Below are 24287 nucleotides of genomic sequence, written 5' to 3'. Positions count from 1 at the left end.
TCTTTCTAACATTCAAATCCTACAAAAATATGTATAAAATATTGAATGAATTAAAAATAGTTGTATGGATAAAATAGATGAAAAATATTTAGAAGGTTAAGAAAAACAGAATGGAGTAAAAATGAGACATAAAATCGTATACAGTACAATTCAACTTGACAACCAGAAAACATTCCTCTCGGGCTATGGCGAGGCAAGCAGGAGCAAATTAGGCTTGAAAACTATAGGAAATTTATAATGCCAACTTGTCTTTAATAAAAACATCCGATTCTAAACATACTGCCTGAAAATCTTTAGCGTTCTCGCTCAGCAAACATTAGAATAACATTTCAGTTGCTTTCAGCCAGCTTTTACACTTGTGAAACAAAAATTCACTTGATAAAAAAAAAAAGAAGAAACAAAATTTCAAACTCCGTTAGGACAACAAACTAATAAGCAATTGTTCGACCAGAATCCGTAAACAAGCTTATTTCCCCCTAAAGAAGAAAAATGCCAAAAAACAAACGCAAGACGGCCATAACATTCTTATTTTGAACCTAAACCAAGACCAGACAAGTGAAGAGTTTCTTGCCCAGTGTAAGAAAAATAAGAAACAAACGCAGGGAGTAAACAGAGTGCAAAACATGATCACTTGATGGCCCTTTATCCTCCCCGTAATTGGAGACCAAAAAAAAAAAACGGATGGGTGTCCGGCAAGCAACAAAATTATTAATATTACTATTCAATTATCTGAATAAAATTATCAATATTTACATTCACAACTATTACTATCTATTTCGGACGCTCGCAACAAGGTCTCAAGAACAAATTCTGTTCATTGTGTGTTATAATCAATGCTTCACACCTAAAAAACACAAGGCTACCTCCGCTCGAGCCTGAACCTCTTCTAGGATTTCCACAATCTTCTCACGACATATCGTGGTTTCGCCCTGCTCGGCAAGCATTCTCCTGAGTCTTTCATGCAGGCGAACAAGCAAAACAAACAATCAATTTTTTATTCGAAACAAACATCTAAATTAAATAAGTAAATCAGCCAGCCTGAACCCCAGTGACTAAGGTTGATGTAAGTCCCGTACTATGATAACAAAAACTTGCCGCATACGCAATTGAGAAAAAATGAAACATGACGAAATGATTGGGAATAGTACTCGGGTCAAATATTTACCCCTAAATTAATAAAAGACGTTCAGATAATGTGTAAAAACCAACAGAAATTAGAATAATGAGAAAAGAAACACCTACCTGTGCACAATTGCTGTGTCTCCATGACCGGTGCAAATTATCAGCATAGCATTAGACGGTAACGACTTATATAGAGTTTCAATTCTAGCATCCATGCGACCTAGAATTTCCTTCAATTCAGTAGTTGCTCTCAGCTTGATGTCTTTACCTTTAGCAGAATTCTTCTTACAAGTAAGCAGTGACATCATCTCAGCAAGTCTTTTATTCAAGATCTCTGAATCCTCAGCTTGCTTCTTCAAGTATGAATGTAATTCTGAAAACTGTGTCCAGATAAAATGTACCTTGTCATTTTTCACCTGTAATCAATAACACATCAAACAAGCTTGTAAGCAAACAGGAGGAAAATAGCAGATGTAGCCTACTAAAAATCCATGACATTTACCTCCTTGGTGGTCCTTGCAAGCGCTTCATCATCAGAAGTCACTGGAATCGCATTGGACGACTCAGAAGCATATCGTTTTACTGTAGATATATTATCAACTAAAGAGGAAGTTTTTTTAGACTCGCTCAAAATGGAAGAGAGCTTTTTCCGCATGAAGGATGGGGGAGAACCAAAGTCAGGTCCTGTTTACAAAATGAAATCACTGGCATGTCAAAGCAGCGATGATGACCACATTAAAATAAGACAAACCAAGTTAAAGCCGATAGCTATATCTATATGTACAAAAAACACGTGTTGGCCTGAATTAACACTATCCCTCGATACCTGACTGCTTCACCAGCAGATCTCGTCACAATTCAAGAGAACTTTATCTCATTGTATCTGAATCCAGAACAAGATAGCGTCCACTTTGAAAGATACAGCATATGTCCTCAAAACTATTTTATAATTTACATCACATGTGATGATGCAACATTAAAGCATACAAAAGAAATACTTGCCATGTCTGATCTTCAATAGTGCCAATTCCAATGCAGCTCTAGCATCTTCAATGCTGTCATGTCCATTCCCTGATTGCTGTATTTCCCGAGAGAGAAATTTCTTGGCAAGAATCCGCAGAGCAGTTTTATGAGATGACCCTCGGCAGTGTTTGTATAATACTGCCGTGTCAATTACCAAATCATGAGAGATCTTCAGAGCTAACAAATCATTTTCTAAAGAATGCCCAACCAGAATAGTCTCTTGGTAAACCAGCTTTAGAAATTCATCCTGAATATGGAAAGCAAATGAAAATAGATCAGCACAGGAAAAAAATCAACTGCCATGAATAAGAATTGTAACAACAATTAGTGGCACAGATTATCAACGCGAGAATAAGAAAGAACAAAACCCACTTAAGCAACAACCTGAATGTCTTTCAGATTTGTTGTGACCCCATTTAACATCTCAGGTGTTATACCACTAAACCTGCACAGAACACAACTATTATTCACTGATGACACTTGTAATCAGCTCTTCTTTTTCACGGGGTTGGGGCAACAGAATATAAGGAAAACCATCAATCATATCCATTGGGATGATAAGGTGATCAAACTATATATTTAGCTCTATTTCTTAACCCCTCCATCTGTTTTATTCTGTTAGTTCTTTTTTTTTTAAACTTTAGTCTTGGCTTTGTTTCCAATCTGAATTAGACTATAGTAGCCCTAGACTGGGAATTAGAGCCCTAAGAAACAGCAAAATGTTACATGTCCTCGTCCTTTCTCTGCTCACAAAAATCTGCAACTCAATAGAAGTTCATATATATATATATATATATTCTTTGCAACTACACAATAAATTTTAAGTCTTATTACAAGATATTGCAATGAGATGAGGATCTGGGTCAAGTATTAATCTAACCCTGCGATAAGACAAAAAGAAAGAGAGAAGCATTCTGTTACATATATAGAATCCCTCTACCACACTGTTAGATCGCTCAGTCATCCACACTCCACAGCAACAAAAGGGTAAAGAAGCATCAAAAGTTTTTTTTTTTTTATTTTGTGATCAAAAGCGATTTGTTATGCACACTAATTTGTTGGAAATGAAGAATGTGATATTAAAATATGTTAGGTTCAATAGGAATTGTGTACCCAAAATTTTAAACCATCCCACTTTTGAAGTGGTTTATTGATAGTTCAAACAGTTCACCTGGTATTGTAATCAATGATAGCGTTTGATGGTTTAACCAATTTATCAAGCACGACCTGAAAGGATAAAAGCCAGAGTTCCACAAATGAGGAAATATCCACAGTGGTGCATTAAAAATTAATTATTTTCATGAATCAACGAGGACTTTTGTAAATCCTTTGAGATGGGGGAAAAAGTAATGAAAATTGAAATTAACATAGTACCAGAAAATCATTCCTCATAAAGATGCATGTATTTAGCAGAAGGCAAACCATAACAAAAATTCAGTAGATACCTGTCCTTTAAAATCCACTAGAGTAATTCTTGTAAGTTCAAAGCCCTCACTTGTGATGCACTAAAAAAAAGAGAAACAACAAATAAGCAAAGCATCTAAATAAAAACATAAGTCAACATCGCTTTCTATGTTACAAGCATTATTTTTATCCCAAATTGTCATTCATTAACTTACCATCTCACAATCAAGCGCCAGCATTTCATAGGGAGAAGATCCCAAAGGAGCAGGCAAAGTAGCAAGAAAACCTTAACCAAAAGGTGAGGAAAATGTCAAGTGAGTGCATAAACAAACAAAAATACAAGTCATATAAATGAGCATATGTAATGACAATAGCGTGGAAGTCACCTGGCTGTTTAAATGAATATCCATTGTCTTCAAATTCCTTCTCAGTAAGTGTATAGTATGTAACAGGGAAAGGAATGCCTTCTGTAAGCTCCATAAACGATATATTATCTGTACCACCACTGCTTTTTTCTGCACGAAGACAACAAATCTTATGGCAGTGAGCAAAGTTTATAGCCTGCAAGTAACAAAATTGCTTTACAAGGAAGAACGATGCCATCATGTAAGTTAACAGCAAACAACAGGTTTACAAAGAAACTCCGTGTCAGAATGTTCATGTCAGCAGTATCACAAGCAAAACTGACTATAACCAGGAAAAAAAAAGGTACATAATTTCTATTTTATTAAAATAATTATCATATTTAAAAGAAAATATACAAGCATAGACAATCATAAGGCCTTCGTCTGTATTTGCAGAATCATAATATAAACATTTCTTCCTTTAAATATTGGAAGGGTGATGAAAACTTAAAAAATCATATCAAAATCAATGCTAGAGCACAGCTAGCTAATCATTTAATCTATATTCCTCAAGAACAAGTATAGGAAAATTTAGAGGGAGGCATTCACAATATAAGGAATTCAAGCCATATAGACATATTGGGAGGATATTATTTAATGCCAATTAAACAGCTTGGAATACACAATACTTCAAACCCGGCCTTCATTAAAATTTAAGGCCTTTCTTCTCCCCACATACAGCTCCCTCTAGAAAATAGGAACTCTCAGTAGCTCCATGCAGCATTTAATTTTGCTTAGCTAATGGAGATTTCAATGATAATTTCATAATTAAAGTCTGAAGACCTTGCAGAGATATCAGGGTTGATTTCTCTGTAACTGAACTACTTTCATCCCTCTTTCTTTTCAGCTTGCACGTAAGGAGTGCATCTATTGTCTGCATTCCATCTGAAACACAGCTAACCACAAAATAGATATTTAGAGACCCTCCAAAAGAACAGCATGCTTTAAGATAAATAGCGAACACTTTTTCTACAGACCTAAGAGCTAAGACTGCCTTCGGATTGCCACAGAATTTTTTTAAAAAGGGCAGCATTTTAGACTGTGACAAGTACAAAGCTGCATCCAGGCCTGGTGTATAGAGCATAACCACTTTTTGAATAAGAGGTTTGTTCTGCAAATTGAGAGTGTTACATAAGTAATTATAGCCCAATGAACTAAATAATATATAAAAAGTTGTGCCTGCAAGCAAGGCCATGTCCAATCAGCGGAATTAAGACAAATGATTAGTTGAGCTGAAACTGATGTGTAGTTCGGTGAGGAAGATATTTCCCAAAACAGGACATAAAACCACATAAGAAAACAAAATGTTCTTGCTCTTCCAAAATGAATTCATAAAATCAAAGACAAAAGAAGTGGCTCGAAAGGCTTTCATGAAAAGGAAGAATCCAAGACAAACAATCTAAGGCAAAAAACAAGGATGTCAAATGAAGTTTCCTAGAGCAGGATAAGTTCTATTGAGAAGATTCTTGGTTACAGGACTCCCAACTAACCACGGCATACACAGGTGTATGACGAAACATCTGGCTGTAACAAGATGATTTATGATATTAAGGGCAACACCATCAGATCTTGTGCCATTGCATGTGTAGTTAAAGACTTACAGTTAGTTGAGTAAAGGATTTCATGGAACTTAATTCAAAAGAGTGCTCCTAAATGAAACCTCTCGCTATGTTACAATTCTCCACATGGAGTATTCACTCAGATGTTCTACGTTGAAGCATATTATTAGCAATTGCTTAAAATTATTATGGCCATATATTCTGTTGCCCATATATTGATTAAAAATAAGTAAAAGATGAAGAGGAATGTATCATCACCCTAATGAAAACCCATGACGGCATAAATCCTTCAGCAAGAACCCAAGTTACCAGTCCTTGAATGTCCTGCTTCAAACACAAACGCGGAGACAAATTAGCTGATCAAACTAAAAATTTTGTGTAGTCATAAGAACCTACCTGAAGATTCAAAGTTGAATTAGCCTCAGTTGTTTTAAAAATAACATCAGCCTTGCCCTGGAAAAGCATGCCAGATTAAGTAATCCGAGTTGTGTCAAAACGTATTGAACAAAACCTCATGAAAGAAAAGCTATAGCATCATGGCCACTTAGCTAACCAAGTTCACTTGGGATATGAAGAAACACCAAACCCTATACAGCTGCACAGGAAAAACAGATGCATTCTGATTCCAGATGAATATAACCGCAGAAAGACGGAAACATTACTTGAGGGCCATAGACATCGAAGTAAGTGCTGCATTGATCATCAATAGTGGAATCATCTTCGTCGCCACGCACGCCCTCACTTCTATGTGGCATTCTCCCTCGAAAGTGATGGATGCTTGTTAATAATAACAATAATAATAAAAATCACCGCTTTAGCAATTTCGAAAAGAAAATGCTTCTTTAGAATCTGTATTCCTTCCTAGGAACAAAACCCGGTCTTAAAAGACCATGAAGCGAAGATTTGAGATTTGAGGTTCTTGCCCAATAATCGAAGGTCAGGAACTGAGGTCGAATCCGTTGAGTCCGTTAGGGTTTAACAACAATCGGTCGAAGAAGGCGTTAATTAAAGCCTTAAAGGTGTAACACTTGGGCTCAACGCTAATGGGCTTAAACCCGAAATCCGACCCGGAAAGGGGAAAAGGCCTAAAGGGTTAAGCACTCGGGTTCTGGTCCGGCGAAAAAAAAAAAAAAAAACAATGCATTGGCGAGGGAGAAAGTACCAGAATAGAAGGAACAAGCAGGGTTCTGGTCCGGCGAACAATGCATTGGCGAGGGAGAAAGTACCAGAATAGAAGGAACAAACAGCGCGGGAGAGGATTGTGATTGCTGCGACGCAGAGACAGAGACAGAGAGCAAGGGATGTGGAGGACGCTTGTGCAGTCTAGAGGACAGAAGAGACGGAGAAATGCAGAATATTAGGTTTGACTGGGAAGGGAGAATGTGAAGCCTTGTTCAAAAACAGAAGTGGACCATCAGCTGCGATTCTGATTGGTCACGATCACAAATGCTTGTTGCAATGCATAGGCATCTTCAAATTGTTGGTCTAACTGGTCATGAACAAGTCCCCCAATCATCGACCGCATGTTGCCCCTCTCCATATCAGAGAGAGATCTCAGGATGACGTAATGGAGCAACCCTAACATGTTTGGTTGTGAAGCTAGTTGGTTAGAGTTGTGAGGCCACAATTCCATGTTGAGATGTGGTTGCTGTCAAATGAAAGGATGTGCCCTCATGCTTGGAACTACAAGATGACTACTTGAAAGCTTGATGTCACCACCCACTAAGGCCCTTGATTCTAATTATAATTCTCTCTCAAAAGCATGGGCCCAACTGGCCTCGGAGGATCATGTCACCTGCAACTGCTAGCTTTCATTAGTTTGTTTACACGTGTTGTCCCCCTTATTTGTCTTTTTATCAATTGAAATTAATGGTTAAAAAGCATAACTAAATTATTGATAGTTTAGCGCTTAGGAATCAAAGTCAATGCATGCGTGGATTACGTGTTACTTCTCAGTATTTGTTTCGGCCAGCTATATTGTGTTTCTGGTTCCAATGGGTTTGGAAAATATCTGAGAGTTGGATAAACTTCAGAGTCGATCAGGTTTCAATAAATAAATGACGTCCACATGAATTCCAGCCTTCTGAACACCTCACAATCTTGCATTGATATCCACTTACGGACATATTTCTTGAATATAATTTTGTGGAATCAATCAAATATCAAGTAATTACAAGAGGAGGAGGAGGAAAAGCCTGCGGAACCATTTCAGTGAAGAATTACAGCAGAAAGACAGAAGCAAGCATGGCTCTGGAGAACTGTTTACGAGTGAGCACAGTGGGTATGGCCAGACCTCAATGCATTCATCCATTTTCCTTGAGGCAAAAGCTTGCCCGCCCCAGTTTCAAAGGATCCCAATCATCAGTATCAAACCCCTCTCTTAACTTAACGACGAGTAATTACAGAAGATCCCGTTTTATTTGCAATGCCCGAGAAGCAATTAACGAAGGTAGCTCGCCAACTCTGCTGCTTCCCAACCTCATTTATTGTTGTTGTTGTTGTTTTGGAACTAGAAATTTCCTTCTTTGACACGGCTTGTTATCTAAACTCCCCATCAATATTTCAGTCTCTTGAACCCCGAAGGTACGCCAAAGGTATATATTGAGCATGGCTTTGGCGTGTCACGTACCGATTATACTAGTTGCATTTTTAATTGTTTATTTTTAATTAAATAATTCAATAGGATTTGAATTCATTCTTTAAGCCCTCTCTCTGTCTGACGATGATGGTGACGTACAAATGAAATGGTGCAGTTCGGGCAGTGACGGATTCGACCTGGAATAACCTGGTGATAGCAAGTGAGACCCCAGTGCTGGTGGAGTTTTGGGCACCATGGTGCGGACCGTGCAGGATGATAGCTCCTGTGATTGATGAATTGGCTAAAGAGTATGCCGGCAAAATTGCATGCTACAAGCTCAACACCGATGACAGTCCAAACATACCCACACAATACGGAATCAGGAGCATACCAACAGTTCTCTTCTTCAAGAATGGTGAGAAAAAAGAAAGCGTAATTGGCGCGGTCCCCAAGTCCACCTTGTCCGCGACTCTGGAGAAATATCTAGATATCTGAACCACAAGAAGGAACTGGAATTGAATTGCAATGAGATTTTAGATCCGTTGCTATTTCTCATTTTCTTCGATTGAGAGCTAATATTAGTTTATCGGGACGATCGTTCCTTTCCTGGATTCAACACAGATAATCTTTATACCCTCTGTTTTTCCCTTTGCACTGAGGAAAATGTTCAGTCTCTTCTCTCTTCTTATTCGAACATCTGTCAAGATTTGTTTTGTATAAATCATCCACCGTTTTTCCACATCGGACTTCACCGATGCCATGTATTTCGAGTGATAGTAGAAAACAAACGATCATCAATTGATTCCATTCAAATATGGTACTCCGCTGGCCCAATTAAAAATATATATATCAAATGTTGCCAAGCATGACTAATAGATAAAAAATCGAATATTCAAATTCAGCATGCAGGAAAAGATCCCTCGCAATTCATTTCGAAGAAATCTCTCTCTCTCTCTCTCTCTCTCTCTCTCTATGCCTCTCCGGACATAGTAAAGGAAATCGTTATTACTTGGGATATTGTCCAAGACAAGAAGTGCAGTCTCCTAATAACCACCCGCAGTCTCTGCGTACGTGAATGTGTTGTGTCAAGTATAAGTTTTCAAAGCCACGGAGATTGGGGGGAAATTAAAGTTACATTTGAATTCACAAGAAAAATCACACCCGTCAGCCACAAAACCAGCCAGCAGATTTTCATTTTTTACATAGCAAATAACAGATTAGTACAGAGGCAGGCCTTGATCCTATGCCCTATAACTACGCCATCGCAGCCTGCCATCACAAGGGAGGCCTAAGGCAGGTCTACCGTGCTTTGCTGCACAAGCAGCTGTCAAGAACCAGAACACCCATATATCCGCAAAGCCTTTCATGAGGAAGATTTCCAATCAAATTGAAGATTATTAAAACTATTTACTGCTCCTAGTCCACTAAGTAGTTCGTTTGACAAATCTTGCTGGTGATTCATAGCTTGGTCTCGAGCAATGGCTGCCATTACTCCCCTATCATTGATAATAGAGTTGTTTCCCATTGCAGCCCTGATCCCACTGACCATGACAGATTGACCATGTCCAACGCACATTGTGCCATAGCCACCAGCTCCAGCACATGAATTGCCATTCACAGGCCCATTGCCAGCCAGGCAGTTTCCACCATTGAGACCTGTATTGGTACTCACAGACATAATCCCATTCACATTCTTGACATCGTTTCCAAAAGAACCGACACCTACCATTCCATCCGTGCCATTATTTTGGGAGTATATCCCAGATAAGATTTTTTGAACTGAACTCTGAGCATCACTGGGGTCAGCTTCACCAGAAAGGGATGACTGCTGCTGTTGCAAGGAAACATTAGCTGGTGAATTAGATGGATTCATGTGATTGCCGGCTGCTAAAGATGAGTGAGAAGTTTGTGGTGGATTGCTAGATGAGGATGGTGTTGGCGCTTGAAAGGGCGACGGATTTGGCTGTGCTGGTGGCACAGTACTGGAAGAACCTGGGGATGGCATCTGAACAGAACTACCTCCATATGGACTGCTGGCATTATTCATGGAATTCTGTTGTCTAGAATTCATGGAGTTCTGGTGAAGAAGTCCAACAATGGTGCTTGGAGTAGTCGATGCAGATACTGAGTGGATACAGTTATTTACACTAGCCACGCCATTACTAGAAGTTATTTGCACAGCAGCAGGCTGCACCGAGTTTTGATCACCATTTGAGTTTTGGGCCACCACTTGCTGCTGCTGCTGCTGCTGTGGATGTGGTAATTGATCTTCAGGCAGTTGAGCTTGACCATTAACTCCAGATGAACTACCAGTTCTCCGAGGATATTTGGCCAAGCTTTCTGAGAAATGGCAAGAATGAAAGTATAATCATGGTCTAAGGAGGACATTCAATTATCAATATTGAGATCAAACATGAGTAACACCCTCGCAAAAAATTAGCAAAGAATCAGAACATGAGATTATGGTATTTCAAAGAGACGTCAATGCTACTTTAGCTGCCCATGTCATGGACACATGGACACAAAATCATCCCCACCGAGACATGAAAACACAACATTTAAATATTTCACCTCTCCCAACGTCTACCAGCCAATTGACCTTCAACCCACCCATTATAGACTCTAAATCTAATCACAAAAGCATGGACAATAGACCAAAAGGAACTCCAGCAGCAAGCACAGGGCACAAGGCATGAAACAAGACAACTGATGAATTAGGTTGTCTGCAATTAATATGATTCACTGTCAGCTAACAGCACTAATGCTCATCTTTACAGCAGTCCAGAAAAATCAGACCTTCAGGCTAACATGGGAGGAACATGAGCATATGCCCATTTTTCTCCCAACTATACAACCAAAATTCCACAAATATTTACTCCCTCCTAATGGGAAGTCACTTTCAACTACTTCACACATATCAAGAAGACCATCTTAAAAGCTTCTTATGTTCTTAAATTTTTCAAATTTAAACACCACTTTCAAAGATAGCTCTTAATTAAACCCATTAAATTTAACATCAACATTTTTCTAGAAGAGAAAATCAACAAATCAGTTTCCAGTGCAAGGGAATTTGTGGGAAAAGAATTTAAGGCCGTAGACATTTTGCAATGTGACTTGTATAAATATTTAGGACCATGAAAACCTTCTAAAATGTGACCCTTACCAAAGACCAGAGATAGTAATTCGCATGCTCAACTATGCTTGATTTTATCTCCATTAATCTTTTATTCCCCATCAATAACTTGAGTCCCAAATATCCCGATAAGAAATATCTTAGGATACAATCTCGTAACAGATATAGAGCTAATAGCAGTTAACTTAAGCTTTTGAGAGCAATTTTTAGAAGAGGATATGAACAAGCTTCAACCAATGTGTCCTCATTATATATATAAGGAACTTCATGACCCTAGATCCCTCACTGTCCAGAATAACCTGCAGACCTAATTGCTTCCAATTGGACATCTCATGATAATCTCAGTAAAATGGTTGGATTTTCTCTTGCTGTATTTGGAGCTCTTCATCATATAAATGAAATATATAAACCACTCCAGAAGAATGTCAAAAATATAAAGCAATTTTATACCAGAATGATAAAAAAGAAAGGAACCATCAATTTGTGGCTCTCAGCACAATGTACTCTAGTACATAATAACCATAAGCTAGAAGCCTCGAAAAATTCACAATTAGAACTATTCAAATCAACAGGCAGATACAACCTTTTGCTAGAAATGATTCCATTACCAAGCATAGCTTAGAAAAGATTGGATGAGAGTATCTATAATCACCCACTATGCAGGAAACTTTTGTCAGAATTAACAAAATGTGGATATCCAAACAAAATATAATTATAATTGTAATAATAAATTGAATTATAATTACAATTATATATTATAAACTATGAACACAATACAAACAAATTAATTAATTAAGGCTCCTAACTTTACTAAATAACAAATAATACTAAATTTTATGACTGGTAATGAACATTGCAAATAAGTATGTGATTGAATGACTACCAATGCCCTCTCAATATAACATAATATTTCGGCAAACATGTTCACATATCCATATTTGCGATCAAGCAAACTTACTAAACTTACCCATAGGTCCAATCCCTTTTTCTCGGCTGTAATCTATCAAGTCTTTCATACTATTTACCACTTCGGATATCTGCAACATATCCAACGAAAGAGAGAAACAGGAAACAAGTTTGTCAAGTTAACTCAGCAGATCCCTCTGTGATAAATTCATAGATAATCTAACCAATTTATCATGGCAAGAGAAAATGTCTCATTCTCTCTTCTTGGCAAAAACATGAGTCTAGCAAGGAATGTAAGCCTTCACAACTACTTCAAAAAAATACAATAATTTTTTAGAAAACATACATCATAACCTCAGTAACCACCATTACAGGGCACAAATTCCATATTACATAAAGGAGAAAAAACCCTAACATTAATCCAGGAAAGAGAACGTAGAATATAAATTTAAAAAAGATCAGTTGCTAAAGCTTGCAAGACCCTGAAAAAAGGATCCCCTGCTCAAACGGTCAGTGCAAAAAGAATTCCAGCATAGCATATCATCAGGGGAGGTCATGGTACCATGAAAGAAGTTCAGGAAACAAAAGTGATAAACAATGATTTACCTGCAGGCACCGCACATATCTCTTTGTATATCCTAAATCATTAACCAATGGCACCTCTAGGGCTTTTGCAAGCTGACGAGCTGATGCAACAAACCTGGAAAAAAAATACATAAATCACAAGAAGCCCATTGGAACCTAACCACGACTAACAAACTTCCAAAGAGTCAGACCAAAAGCCAGAATGCACTACAAATGAAACAAGCAAGATGTAGCAACCAACATTTTCCAATAAATGGTTTCTCCAAGTAGGGGGAAAAAAAGCTGTAATCCTTTTACTTTTACTCGAGGAGAATAATCTGTGGCTTATGCCAGAGTCTCAGTATAGAAAGTTTTGAAACAATCAGTATACGGAATATTTAAAGTCTAGAGCAGATTTGATGCAGTAGCCGGTTTCTCAGGAATCATTATAAACCATCAACCACCACAAAGAAAGCTACATAAATCAAGCACAACAAAAAGGACGTACATATTGCAATTATTTTGTAACTCAGGAACAGATAAATTAGGAGTTGCATTCTGAGTAAAAGACTGGTATTTTTGAGCAGCAGCTCCAAGCTGACTAACCTGAATAACAAAGATAAATACATAAATAAGATAGTGAACAACCATAAAGCAACAATAACATTCTAAATTTGCACTCGCGCCCATCACTTTGTCATCAACTCTATGACGTGAATGTCAGCATTGCAAAAAGAATTTTAGAATTATTATGCAGCGAAACCAAAATCCATATTGTATGGTGCTCAGCAAACATCTATCCAAGTAAAAATCTCAGGACTTGCGGTAGCCATATGATACTAATATGTGAAGTCTACCAATAAAGGATATAAACTACCTTTCATTAGTAGATTACTGAATAGTTTGACAAAATTTGCTGGAATCAATTTATTAATCAATCAACCAAATCCCTCGGTCTAACCAAGTTTATTGTAACAGCAATTATTTAATCAGTAACCTGAGGTATTAACAGTCTTCTTGGGATAAGCTCCTCATGACGCCGAGCACAAAATTCCCAAGAGCATATCTGCAAAAGAAATAATAAACATTAGAATGTCAACATCCTTTTAGACAAAATAAAAAATTGAAACTAGAAAAGAAATAAAAAAAAAAGGCCCTATCTTTTTTGAGTTGACAGGCTGAAAATTATAATTTCTATGCATAACCTTCAGGTCTGGAGAAAAGACTATTCGAAGTTGACCATCACGAACAACACGAAGTTGCTCAAAAACACTTTCTTGTATTGCTTTTGCATAATCCAGAACAATCTGACCAGAGGAATTAGGATACTCGCGAGGCATGTCTACATAAAGTAGCTCTTCCAAAGTGCCACTTTCATACTTAATTTTGAAAAGCCTCGGAAGTACCTCAACAGTTGCTTCTGAAATTGTGCAAAAAAACTTTCATGAATCAGAAAGGAGAATAATCCACTACAGCCATATGTTTAAAGTACAAACTATCCTCAGATTAAACAAAATAAGTAAAAGATGTCATTAGTCAATATTGGAACAGTGGAGAAAACTGGACAAAGATATATTGAAAAGGTAACCCAAAAATAGAATCTTACCAAACCCACGGCCAGGTTTGCGATTACATATTTCACAGTGCCATACATCCTGAAAAAAAAAAATTAATGATAGACATCTCAGATTATACTAATGCTTAGCAGTGAATTAAGCCACTACCTTGATCCCATATTTGTCTATGACAACGTGAAGGAAAACACAATACATGACAATGACAATGATAAAAGACATTAAGATAAAATAATTTAGTATAGAATAATGGACCTCATACGATAATTACTAAAATAGCTACGATGGGGTTATCAATGCCCTCAGAAAAGTTTGGAAGGGTTTCAATAGTAGCATACCTGAGGGAAAACCCCAGTTGTATGTCTGCCGCTTCCATACATAGAAACACACCACTTCTTTTTGCATTAGGAGCAAAATATTCAGCAACAAATTTCCTCCAGAACTCAATATTGTTATCCTCCATAAAATGAAGACCAGAAGCATCTTAGAGAAACAGATGGTATGAACAGAACAAAGGCAATAGAATAAACAGAATACTTCTTACTCCAGGTCTATGCTGTTGGTGACACATATAATTTGTCAGCCGCCTAGCACCCATTCCAGGTTCATAAACTGGCTTTACGGGAGACCTTATAGGCATATTCTGCTGTTGAAACTGCTGTTGTAGTTGTGGCCGTTGCTGAGGCATTGCCTTTAAGAGTTGTTGTTGTGGGTGCTGTTGTGAGTGCAACAGTCTATGGTGGTGCAATAGATTGAGATGGGCAGCAGTAGCCTGAGAGGGTTGTCTTGACATGTGGAGGTATTGCTGCTGCTGCTGCTGCTGTTGCTGTTGTTGATGCAAAAATAATGACTGATCAGAATGCTGTGGTTCCATTTTTACTGGTGCCATAGTTCTCATTGTTTGCATTTGTTGAGGTTCCAATTTCACCGGTGCAAGATTCCTCAATGATTGCATCTGCTGCTGCTGTTGCTGCTGCTGCCCAAGTTGATCATTGTTTACTTGGGGCTCCAATTTAACATGTCCGATGCCAGGTATCCCACCTCGCATTGATTGAAAATGTTGCTGCTGCTGTTGTTGCTGAGAGTTCAGAGGTGACGAGAACTGTTGCAATGACTGCTGACTATGCTGGAAATTTTGAGTGTCTTGTTGGGAATGCTGTTGATCTGGCAACAGTTGGTTACTAGAAGGATTTGAAAATTGTTGGCCCTGACCTTGACCAGACGGACCAGGATTCACCATATTTGATTGTACAAACGAGGATGAGGTAGTATTGAAGCTCATTCCATTGCCAACACTGGAAAGAGGATCTGTTTTAGCTCCAGCATCAACGCCTCCTCGCTGGTTACTTCCGGGACCAGAGAGTGCAGAATTTGGAACCCCATTTGGAAAAGACTGATTCAGCATGGAAGATACATTGGACATATTTCCTAGCATGTTCATGTTGTTAAACTGAGTCCGCGGTGACACAAGCGAGGGAAAAGAAGACTGTGAAGGCATCGGACCCCCTTGAGCTCCCAACATTCCAGAATTAGATCTCAGGAGGGAGGGTGACACAGACTGGGCACCACCAATCGGAGTGGGTGGTCCCGGGGGTACCATCTTTTCAATGTTGAGGTCTTCAAAAAATCACCTAAGCAGAGCAACTAAGTATAAAACATGAGTTCAACAAACTACAATCAAACATCAGCTTTTGATAAACTGGGCATACAGTTCAACCCATATAGTATTTCATACCAAAACGTAAGGCTACAAGCTCCAGAGGATTTACTGCACGCCAACCGAAATGGGTAAGAATTCTTCCAGAGCTTGTGGTGTTGAGCTTAACCAAGTACAAGCCATAGACCAAAGAAAGATGAAACCAAGAAACGACCTTCGCTTCTGAAAATCAAAGTTGCACTGGTGCGGTCAGATGAGCAACCTTCAAACGGCTTTCGCATGAATCTCTCCACAATACACGACTTTTCAGATCCAATTCGCCATCCCTTGCACAAGAGGATAAGCAGAAAACCAATAAAACTTCCGCACAGAAACAAGATTCAAGATAATAATATTGTGACGCCAACAATCAAAACCTTTGGAAAAAGTACGAAATTTTCTTTTAATCAAACAAAACCCTTTTGCCAACAGCCAAGCAGTGAAACCCAAAACGTACAGGAAACCCAAGCAAGATGATAGGGATTAGCTTCTTTATAATAAGTCTATGCTCAATTTTCAATCTCTCAGCCCCAGACACAATGATTAAGAGGCGCAAGATAAAAACTTGATAAAAAGATAAGAAAGAAAAGTTAAGCAGCAAAAAGAAGTGAAGAAAATTTAGTGCTAACAGCCCTCGATCGAGCCCTAGCTAAACAAAATCGAGGATCCAGAGCTCAACTAAGTAAAATGGAGTACGGCGAATTGACGGTAACAGAAACAAGAGCTGAAAATGGGTAAAAGTGGTAGACTAGCAAGAACTCACCAGGAGTTGAAATTGAACAGACAAAGCCTCCGAAAAAAACCGTACAAAAGAATCAACAACGCCAGTGAGAACTGATCAAACAACAGAGAATTGAGGAAAGCTGGGAATTTGCACTCAGATTTTCCTTCATTGAGAATTGTATTGAAGATGTGAGTGGAGCTTATCTAGGGTTTCTCAGTGTATCACCTGGAATATGGGCTATCAACCTCAGTAAACACCCTGTTCGTGGCTGTGAAGTTTAGAGAGAGAAAGTGGAAAGAGAAGCAAAAAGATGAGTGAGAGAGAGGGGAGAGAGGAGAGAGGGAGAGTCCTTGCGGACGTCAAAATTGTATTCGATCGGATTGAATTTTCTTCATTCTTTCTTTGTTACCTTTCTCTTTCTTCTACCCTCGGTCTGTCTCTGGAATGAAGTCAAATCCTGTTCTTGTATTAGCGCCTCTGATGCACATGCGTGGCTCCATATTATCATGATGCTGTATCCTAGAATCCATCATGCCCATACATCTTCTCATCCCATCTCATCCCACCGCCCGTTTCCATCCAGCACCCAGGATTTGGGTTTATTGTTTTACATGTGTCCTTCCATTCCTCTTTAATTACCATTTTACCAAAATATCATATGTTTAGTATATGAAATAGCTAACCTGATTGATTGTTATTTTTATTTTTTTATGAACATTAATATTGGTTGTTGATACTTAAAATGTTACATGTCGATTTTCTGTAAAAAAAAATAGAATTGTCCTTGGAACTTTTAAAAATTAGTATTTATGTTTTTATATTATTATTCATATTTTGACAATTGTAAATTCAAATTTCTCAAAGCATTATACACTTAAATTTATGTAATTAAAATATGCCAGAAAATGTTAAAATTAAAAATTAAGGTATAGTGTTTGTAGTTTATAGTGTTTTGTATTATAAAGCTTATATTTGATGCTAACTGCCCCCTTCAAAAAATATAAGGCCTAGTTTAGTTTTTTAATGTGTAGTTAATAAGATCTCATTTAGTATGATGGTGTATTGTCCTTAGAAATGAAATTTAATAAAAATAGTTAGTTTGATATGCTATAAATCAATTCCACATGGCGTTAGTGGAATTTGATTCCATGATAAATACTCAATTTTCAAATTTTATAATCCTTTTTTTCATTCTTTATCCCTTCCTCTCTCTCTCTCTCTCTCTACACTCAACCTTCCGTTGACCTTCTCAACACCTAGCAACTAGTATCGATGACCTCCAACACCTGGCGACAACAACCTCCAACTTTGAGACAGCAATCGCAAGCAACCTCCATGGATGATAAAAATAATGGTGACTCTCCCTCTTCCTTTGCCAACTACACGAACCTCTGTTTGTATGGCTAAAGCTTGAAGGTGACTCCATGTCCAACCTCTAATCTGCTGAGATTAAGACTAGAGCAGAAGGAAGATCGAGGGTGAGGTTGCTTGATTTAGGTATTCTTTGCCTCTTGATCTTCCAAGCCCAATAACATTCGGAGCAAGCGAGTTGTTTATTGAATCTAGATCTTTGTCTCAATCTCCATTTTTTATTTCTTGCTTGTTGCAAGGCAAAGGTGCTAAAGCTGTATCTCCCTCATGATCTTCCTCTCCCTCTTGATCCCTTATCTTCAGTTTCTTAATTGTTGTGAAGTGAAAGTGTTAAACCTTCCTCTCCCTTTATCTTTTCTTTGATTCCTTTTTTGTATAATATGGATTTGTTGTTTCAATAGTAGTTTTTGTTGGTCATTGATTGTTAAATCTAGATTCTCGATTGTTGATTGTTCTCCAGCGGTGGTTCTTTTAATAACAATATAGGTAAGGGTGACTGTGTTGGTCTAAGTTTTTTTTTTTAGTAAGGGTATTCTGGTTTTTTAATATTATGAATATATATTCTTGATAAAAATTATACCAAGGTTCTATGAACACACCAAACATATTTTTAAACTTCGATCCCTTTCAATTTTAATATGCATTTTCATTTCCATCAAAATTATTTTCATCATACCAAACAGGCCATGATATTTTTATAAAAAAATCCTTTATAAATAAATCACCCAACTATTTACATTTAATGAGACACCATAGTGAATAAGTATAAATATAAAAAATACGGTGTTAATTTAAAGACAATTAACTAACTTATTTGAAATTTAATTTGATTTAAACGCCTTGCATTTTAAATGGATGGAATAATTGATATGGAGCACTTGAGTGTATTGCCCCAGTGGCAAATTAATTTCCTTATGCATGTGAGGTGGTGGGTTCAATTCTTTACTAAACTTCAGCCTCATTCAATAAAAAAAATGTTTAACATGGATGATTACTAATTATTAGTGATTAGTGATTGGTGTTTGATTTATTATCCCTTAGTTTGGAAGACTAGGCTTTTTCAACAAAAAATAAAATAAAAACTATATTTGGCATGTGCGAAATAAAAGAAGTTGGCTCGATAGTTGATAGCAAATAATCGTGGCTTGAATGTGAAATATTGAGTTTTTGAGTTTGCATGTGGGGAAAATATGTTTAAAAAATTATATTCGATTAAACCAGATAACAAATAAATATAATCTAATAGCATTATTACTGGATCCTACAAAACTTGATAAAAACCGAGGATAAGACGTATAAATTTAAGGTTACTGACCTTTTTAATATGAATTGGCAAGTGCAATTCATGACTTTCTACAAACAAAATAAATTTTATTTAAAAAATCCACAGAGAGATCAAGATAGAGGATTTTCATTGTATTGGAGCTAGTGGTTCCTCCCTTTCTTCCCTCAATCCAAACACAATCTCAAAATAAATTTTTGTGTTGGTTTATTCTAGGATTTAAGACATTGTGAGATATACATATATATATATATATATATTGCATCTACTTTATTTCAATATCTTTATTAAAAACAGTAGGATGGGAAAATAATTAAATGCGTATTATATAGCTATGAAAAAAAGGTAAGTGTGATTAATAAATACACAATATTAATGGAAATATGGCTAGTCACTAACACAATATATCCTAACACCCCATGTTATTTGTAATGTATGCTGCAATGATTTTATATATGTTGGGGATTTACATTAACTAGTTATTGAACTCATAATAGACTGATCATGTATAATATTGTGTGGATTGTGATATATAGGTCACACAAGTGAACACAGAGACCCTACCAATAAGCTTAATTGTCATTTTTTTCCTTGTCACAAAATTGACATAGTTAGAAGCTCATACGATGACTAATCAATTGATTTATTGATTCATTGTTAATTAATATTAATTTGGTTTCTAGATCAATCCTTAACGCATTGAACATTGTACTCCATGAGAGGTCATTAATTAAGCTCACCGTCTTTTAACCTCTCACCATCCCCATCCTTCTTTGATATAATACTCTATATAAGACATGGAAAGCTAGGTGTTCCTCTACTAATAAAGCTATAAAAACTCTAAATGATCAACCCAATTTTGCATTACAGGTAAAAATTTAGAAGTAACCTAACCCATGAGAAAATAAAATACTTTCTTTAGAAAGATGCTTGGGATTGACTCCAAACCATCTACACCTATGTTGATGAAAGTACCCCTATTTGACAAACATCCCTTTTGGTTGTAACTCTCTTAATTCTTCAATTTATATTTTGCATGACTACAAGAAAGCTTTAGATGTCTGGAAGAATCTAGTAAAACATTACAAGCTTAATACTTTCTCCTCTCTTTTTGTGCAAGACAATATAATTTGGAATGTCAAAAATGAAAGCTCAAAGCTACTCAAACATTTAGAGAGAAAAGCCAGGTGTATTAAAAGAAAAAAGCAGGTGTCCCGAGTAGTTATGTAATATCTATAAAGCCAAATGGTCCCCAGTAAGCTGTAAATCTACATGCTCTCAAGGTGATTAGCTTCTCTACTTTAATTATATTATATATAAAGTAAATGACTCCTTTAGCATGTTCGTTAAACTTTTTAAATTATTCATTGACGAGCAATTATCAAAATACCTTCAACTTTGTATGGATATACAAATATTATTTGTCAAATTCTATGCAGTGAAAATGTAATGTATTTTTAGTGTTTCAAAATATAACTAATGTACTTTTTCCAAAAGTGTTTCTAATAAATAAATCATTTTGTGTTTATTTTAAAATGAAACATCCTGTTAAATAGAAGTAAATACGAAAAAATGATGTTAGTTTGAAGATAACTAACTATTTTACTGGGGTGTGATTTAGTTAAAAATGCATTACTTTTTTTAACAGAGAAAGTATATGATGAAATAAAATGTATTTAAATTTCTTTCTAAAAAAGCCCATTTAAATTATTGTCACAAGGTTTTTTTTTGAAAAAAAACACGCACACACATAAAGAGATGAACATGTGCAATCAAAAGGGGGAAACAAAAAATATATTGTGTTTGTTAGGGGGCTTTGTTGTGAATGAGTGAATGAATGAATGATAATGACTAAAGAAGGGAAGAATTCAACGCTGGGGGGAGAGTATAGAAGGAGAGAGTACTTTGCGTGCAAAAAAATGTGGAGCAAGTCGAGAGAAGGGAATAGGAACTTGAATGCCATATGTGATATATGATACATCAAACAATGGCCTTTAGATCTAGTGTGTCGCAACATAAGCTCATGCATATGACCCCTGGGGTCTCTCTCCCATTATTGCCTTTCTCAAATTCCCCTTCCTCCCTGATTAACATGTCAACGTGAATTATCATACTTGTACACAACATATAGAGTTATATTTTTCATATGCTCTAAATAATATGCCTCGCACCCATAGCTAATGTGCATGTTAATGGTAAAATGACAATAACCTCATATCTTTTATCAATATAGTCCTTAGTTTGTGCAAATATTTACACTACTTTTATCGTCTCTTGATAGATAATCTACTATACTTGTAAAAAAATTGTGTGTGTTGAGGTTTAAACAAAGGTCAAACCTCTGTATCATTCATCAATGCAATATTTTTTTAAGCCGTACTGAAAAATTAGGAGAATATTGCATAAAGAATGTTTACACCAGACCCTTATACATTCGCTTGTAGTTGAAATTGTTAAGAAAAGTTTTAGGCCTGTATTTTTTGTTTTTTTTTTTGTCAGCATGTTGTTGAAATTGTTAAAAAGTATTTGTTAATATTTCAAAAATAACATGGGTTGAAATTTCTTAATTTATTTTATTTTCAAAATTAATATATAAAAATGACATAAATTTTAAAATTATGTACTTGTGTAGTCAGAAAATTAAATAAACAATTATGTGGGTTTTTGAGCCAATCTTAAACCCTATTAATAAGAGGTTATGCCTGAAAGATATAGTAAGCATAATAAATTTAAGATACATGAGTACTAATAGGCATTGGTCCTAACAAAAAGACTATAGTCTTTTAAGCATGAGATCTTAAGTTCAATACCATGTAATGCAAAAACCCCTTAATGTATTAGCCCCTTGTTATCAGCTCTATACTTGTGCATGTGTTTTAAATCATATTTTTTAAAAAGAAAAAGAAAAATCAATCATATCAGTGAAAAAACCCAAGTATTGTTAACATCAATAAAGTAACGTTAACACTCATACACTCTATTTTTTCTAGCTAAGTCTCTGCGCTCTATCTTGATATAGGGTGATGATTAATGTCTTAAAGTCACATGGACATTAAACTGATGCAAAAAATAATGTCCTTGTATATTATTGAATGATATTACCATCTATTAAACTATTATCAAATTTATTGCCTTGTAAATTGAATCACTGACATTCATATTCATTGTCACCAAGAGGTGAGCCTTGAGATGCTTTTTTAACATGAAAACACATAAACATGCATAAACATGCATCCATGCTTTGTATCAGGGTGGTCCAAATCTTAGTTGAAAGATTTAAGAAATAAGATAAACAAGCAATAAGGCCAAAAGAACATTTTTGCTAAAGTTAGAAGAAAGAACTTTTTTTGTGCGATGATGGATGACACTAGCAATATTGTGGTATTAATCCCTCTGTTCCTTTACTTCACCTCCCAATCTCTTTTCTCTCAATGGTGGTAGGTAAAGGCGAGAGAGGACTTTAAGGGATCTTGATCACTAACATCGTATCATTGCCTTCTCTTCTCAATTTTTTTCATGTCATCACAATCTTAACCATCACCTTCTTCCTTCTACCTTCAAGATCTCATAAATCACGCGAAGGAGAGACTCACGTTTGTGAGCCCAATGCTGCTCTTCATGAAGCCATCTCCACTCCGTGAAGCCAACGCTACTCTTTCACAAAGCCATTAATCCTCCTTGAAATATAAAAAAAAATGTAATTTAAGGTTTGTTATTTTCCCTAAAAAATCAAATTAATCACACAATTATATATAATAAAAGTAACATATTTTTACCACTATGCATATAAACCAGTTTCTACATTAAATAATCCAAACAAAGTTTAGTATATCCAACTAATTTTTTTAAAAAGGTATCCAAATATAAATTATGCTAAAGACATAAACTTTCATTATAACTTCGGTTTGCAAATCTCAATTCATTCTAATATTAGTTGGGAATTTTTTAATCCACACACACCCTTGTACATTTAACACCATGTTGCATCTGTTGAGAAGAAGAGCTTATTAAGAAGACCAAAATGAACCTCGAGGGCAACAAGCATCACTATGAATTCATTATATGATACTTGAGTAGATTAGATCTAATGCCCTAGGATAGGTGCATTATGGTTGTGTGGGGTGTAGCAATGTTTCTCATCATATGACAACACATCATTTTACATGGTTTATTTTAAATTCATATCAACCAAAACCTTGAATAAAAATGCTTTATCAAAAGAACAAAAACATGTAATTAGGTCTTAAACATGTAAATTTTAAAATTTAAAACTGGTACTATAATTTGATTGAAAAATGCATGACCTCTTATGTACCTTAAACCAATGGAAATGAATTAAGACAAAAAGAAAAAGGGAGATTTTTTTGTGTGTGCATGGAGTGAGAAAAGTATAAATGAAAGGATGATGAAAGGCGTAGAAGAGGAAAAGAAAAGTGAAGAAGGGCCATGCAAGGAAAGGAGAAAGTAGACTAGTGGAGGAGGAGGGAAACCCTAAACTTGGATCAGCGAGGGAGGGAGGAAGGAATCGGTGGATGGTAATGTGAATGCCATCCATGCCTCATGTAATGCAACGTAATGCCATGATATGTATTAAGATTTAGGTCACGTGCTTTGACAAAAAAGACACCATTGTGTTTTCTACTCTTGAAAATGCACAACGACTGTTTACACCCGTATCTCATCCATCCTCACCTTGCCTTGCTTCAACAGCATACTTCTCATCACATTTGTTATTTGAATTTTAACAATTTTAATTTAACTCAACCACATATGATTAATTTAACAAATATTGATAATGAAATATGAACAATTATATCCACGTTTAAATAGTTATACTTTATAAAAATTAACATTACATGTTCAAACCAACAACTAGGTAATATGAAATAAGAGTAGAAATTTAAGATTTAGATTCTCTCAGTGTAAAAGAGATAACATGATTGATTG

General features: G+C 36.2%; 3 protein-coding genes across 9 annotated transcripts; 1 reads left to right on the top strand and 2 right to left on the bottom strand.

The window, feature by feature from the left end:
* Window positions 1–688: 688 nt before the first annotated feature.
* On the bottom strand, window positions 689–7250 carry LOC129294344 (small RNA degrading nuclease 5). Of its 7 annotated transcripts, none has more exons than XM_054932632.1 (14): window positions 6175–7250; window positions 5909–5965; window positions 5771–5839; window positions 4931–5064; window positions 4737–4849; window positions 3936–4064; window positions 3765–3835; window positions 3591–3650; window positions 3317–3372; window positions 2530–2590; window positions 2125–2392; window positions 1625–1806; window positions 1243–1538; window positions 689–948 (listed from the first exon to the last, which is right to left on the bottom strand). In XM_054932632.1, exons 1-14 carry the CDS (start codon window positions 6265–6267, stop codon window positions 831–833), a joined length of 1707 nt encoding a protein of 568 aa, XP_054788607.1. In that variant the 5' UTR covers window positions 6268–7250; the 3' UTR covers window positions 689–830. The 7 variants fall into 7 exon arrangements, with proteins under 7 accessions (XP_054788607.1, XP_054788608.1, XP_054788605.1 ...); XM_054932633.1 differs by having other exon boundaries at window positions 689–954; window positions 1243–1502; window positions 6175–7247; XM_054932630.1 differs by having other exon boundaries at window positions 689–954; window positions 6175–7234.
* Window positions 7251–7606: 356 nt separating this feature from the next.
* On the top strand, window positions 7607–8850 carry LOC129294346 (thioredoxin M-type, chloroplastic-like). The gene is made up of 2 exons (XM_054932637.1): window positions 7607–7961; window positions 8266–8850. Exons 1-2 carry the CDS (start codon window positions 7757–7759, stop codon window positions 8583–8585), a joined length of 525 nt encoding a protein of 174 aa, XP_054788612.1. The 5' UTR covers window positions 7607–7756; the 3' UTR covers window positions 8586–8850.
* Window positions 8851–9204: 354 nt separating this feature from the next.
* On the bottom strand, window positions 9205–17119 carry LOC129294343 (transcriptional corepressor SEUSS). Its single transcript, XM_054932629.1, is given in 12 exon segments — window positions 9205–10430; window positions 12191–12260; window positions 12736–12829; window positions 13202–13299; window positions 13691–13759; window positions 13899–14113; window positions 14300–14348; window positions 14606–14670; window positions 14673–14724; window positions 14812–15911; window positions 16003–16250; window positions 16727–17119. Coding segments are annotated over 10 exon segments (2745 nt in total). The 5' UTR covers window positions 15868–15911; window positions 16003–16250; window positions 16727–17119; the 3' UTR covers window positions 9205–9453.
* Between the last annotated feature and the right edge of the window lie 7168 nt (window positions 17120–24287).

Source organism: Prosopis cineraria, unplaced genomic scaffold, assembly GCF_029017545.1.
Source record: "Prosopis cineraria cultivar Desert tree isolate PC_DT_omini unplaced genomic scaffold, ASM2901754v1 PC15, whole genome shotgun sequence".
Taxonomy (NCBI): Eukaryota; Viridiplantae; Streptophyta; class Magnoliopsida; order Fabales; family Fabaceae; genus Prosopis; species Prosopis cineraria.
The sequence above is the reverse complement of the archived record's forward strand: the minus strand, read 5'-3'. Positions and strand labels throughout refer to the sequence as shown.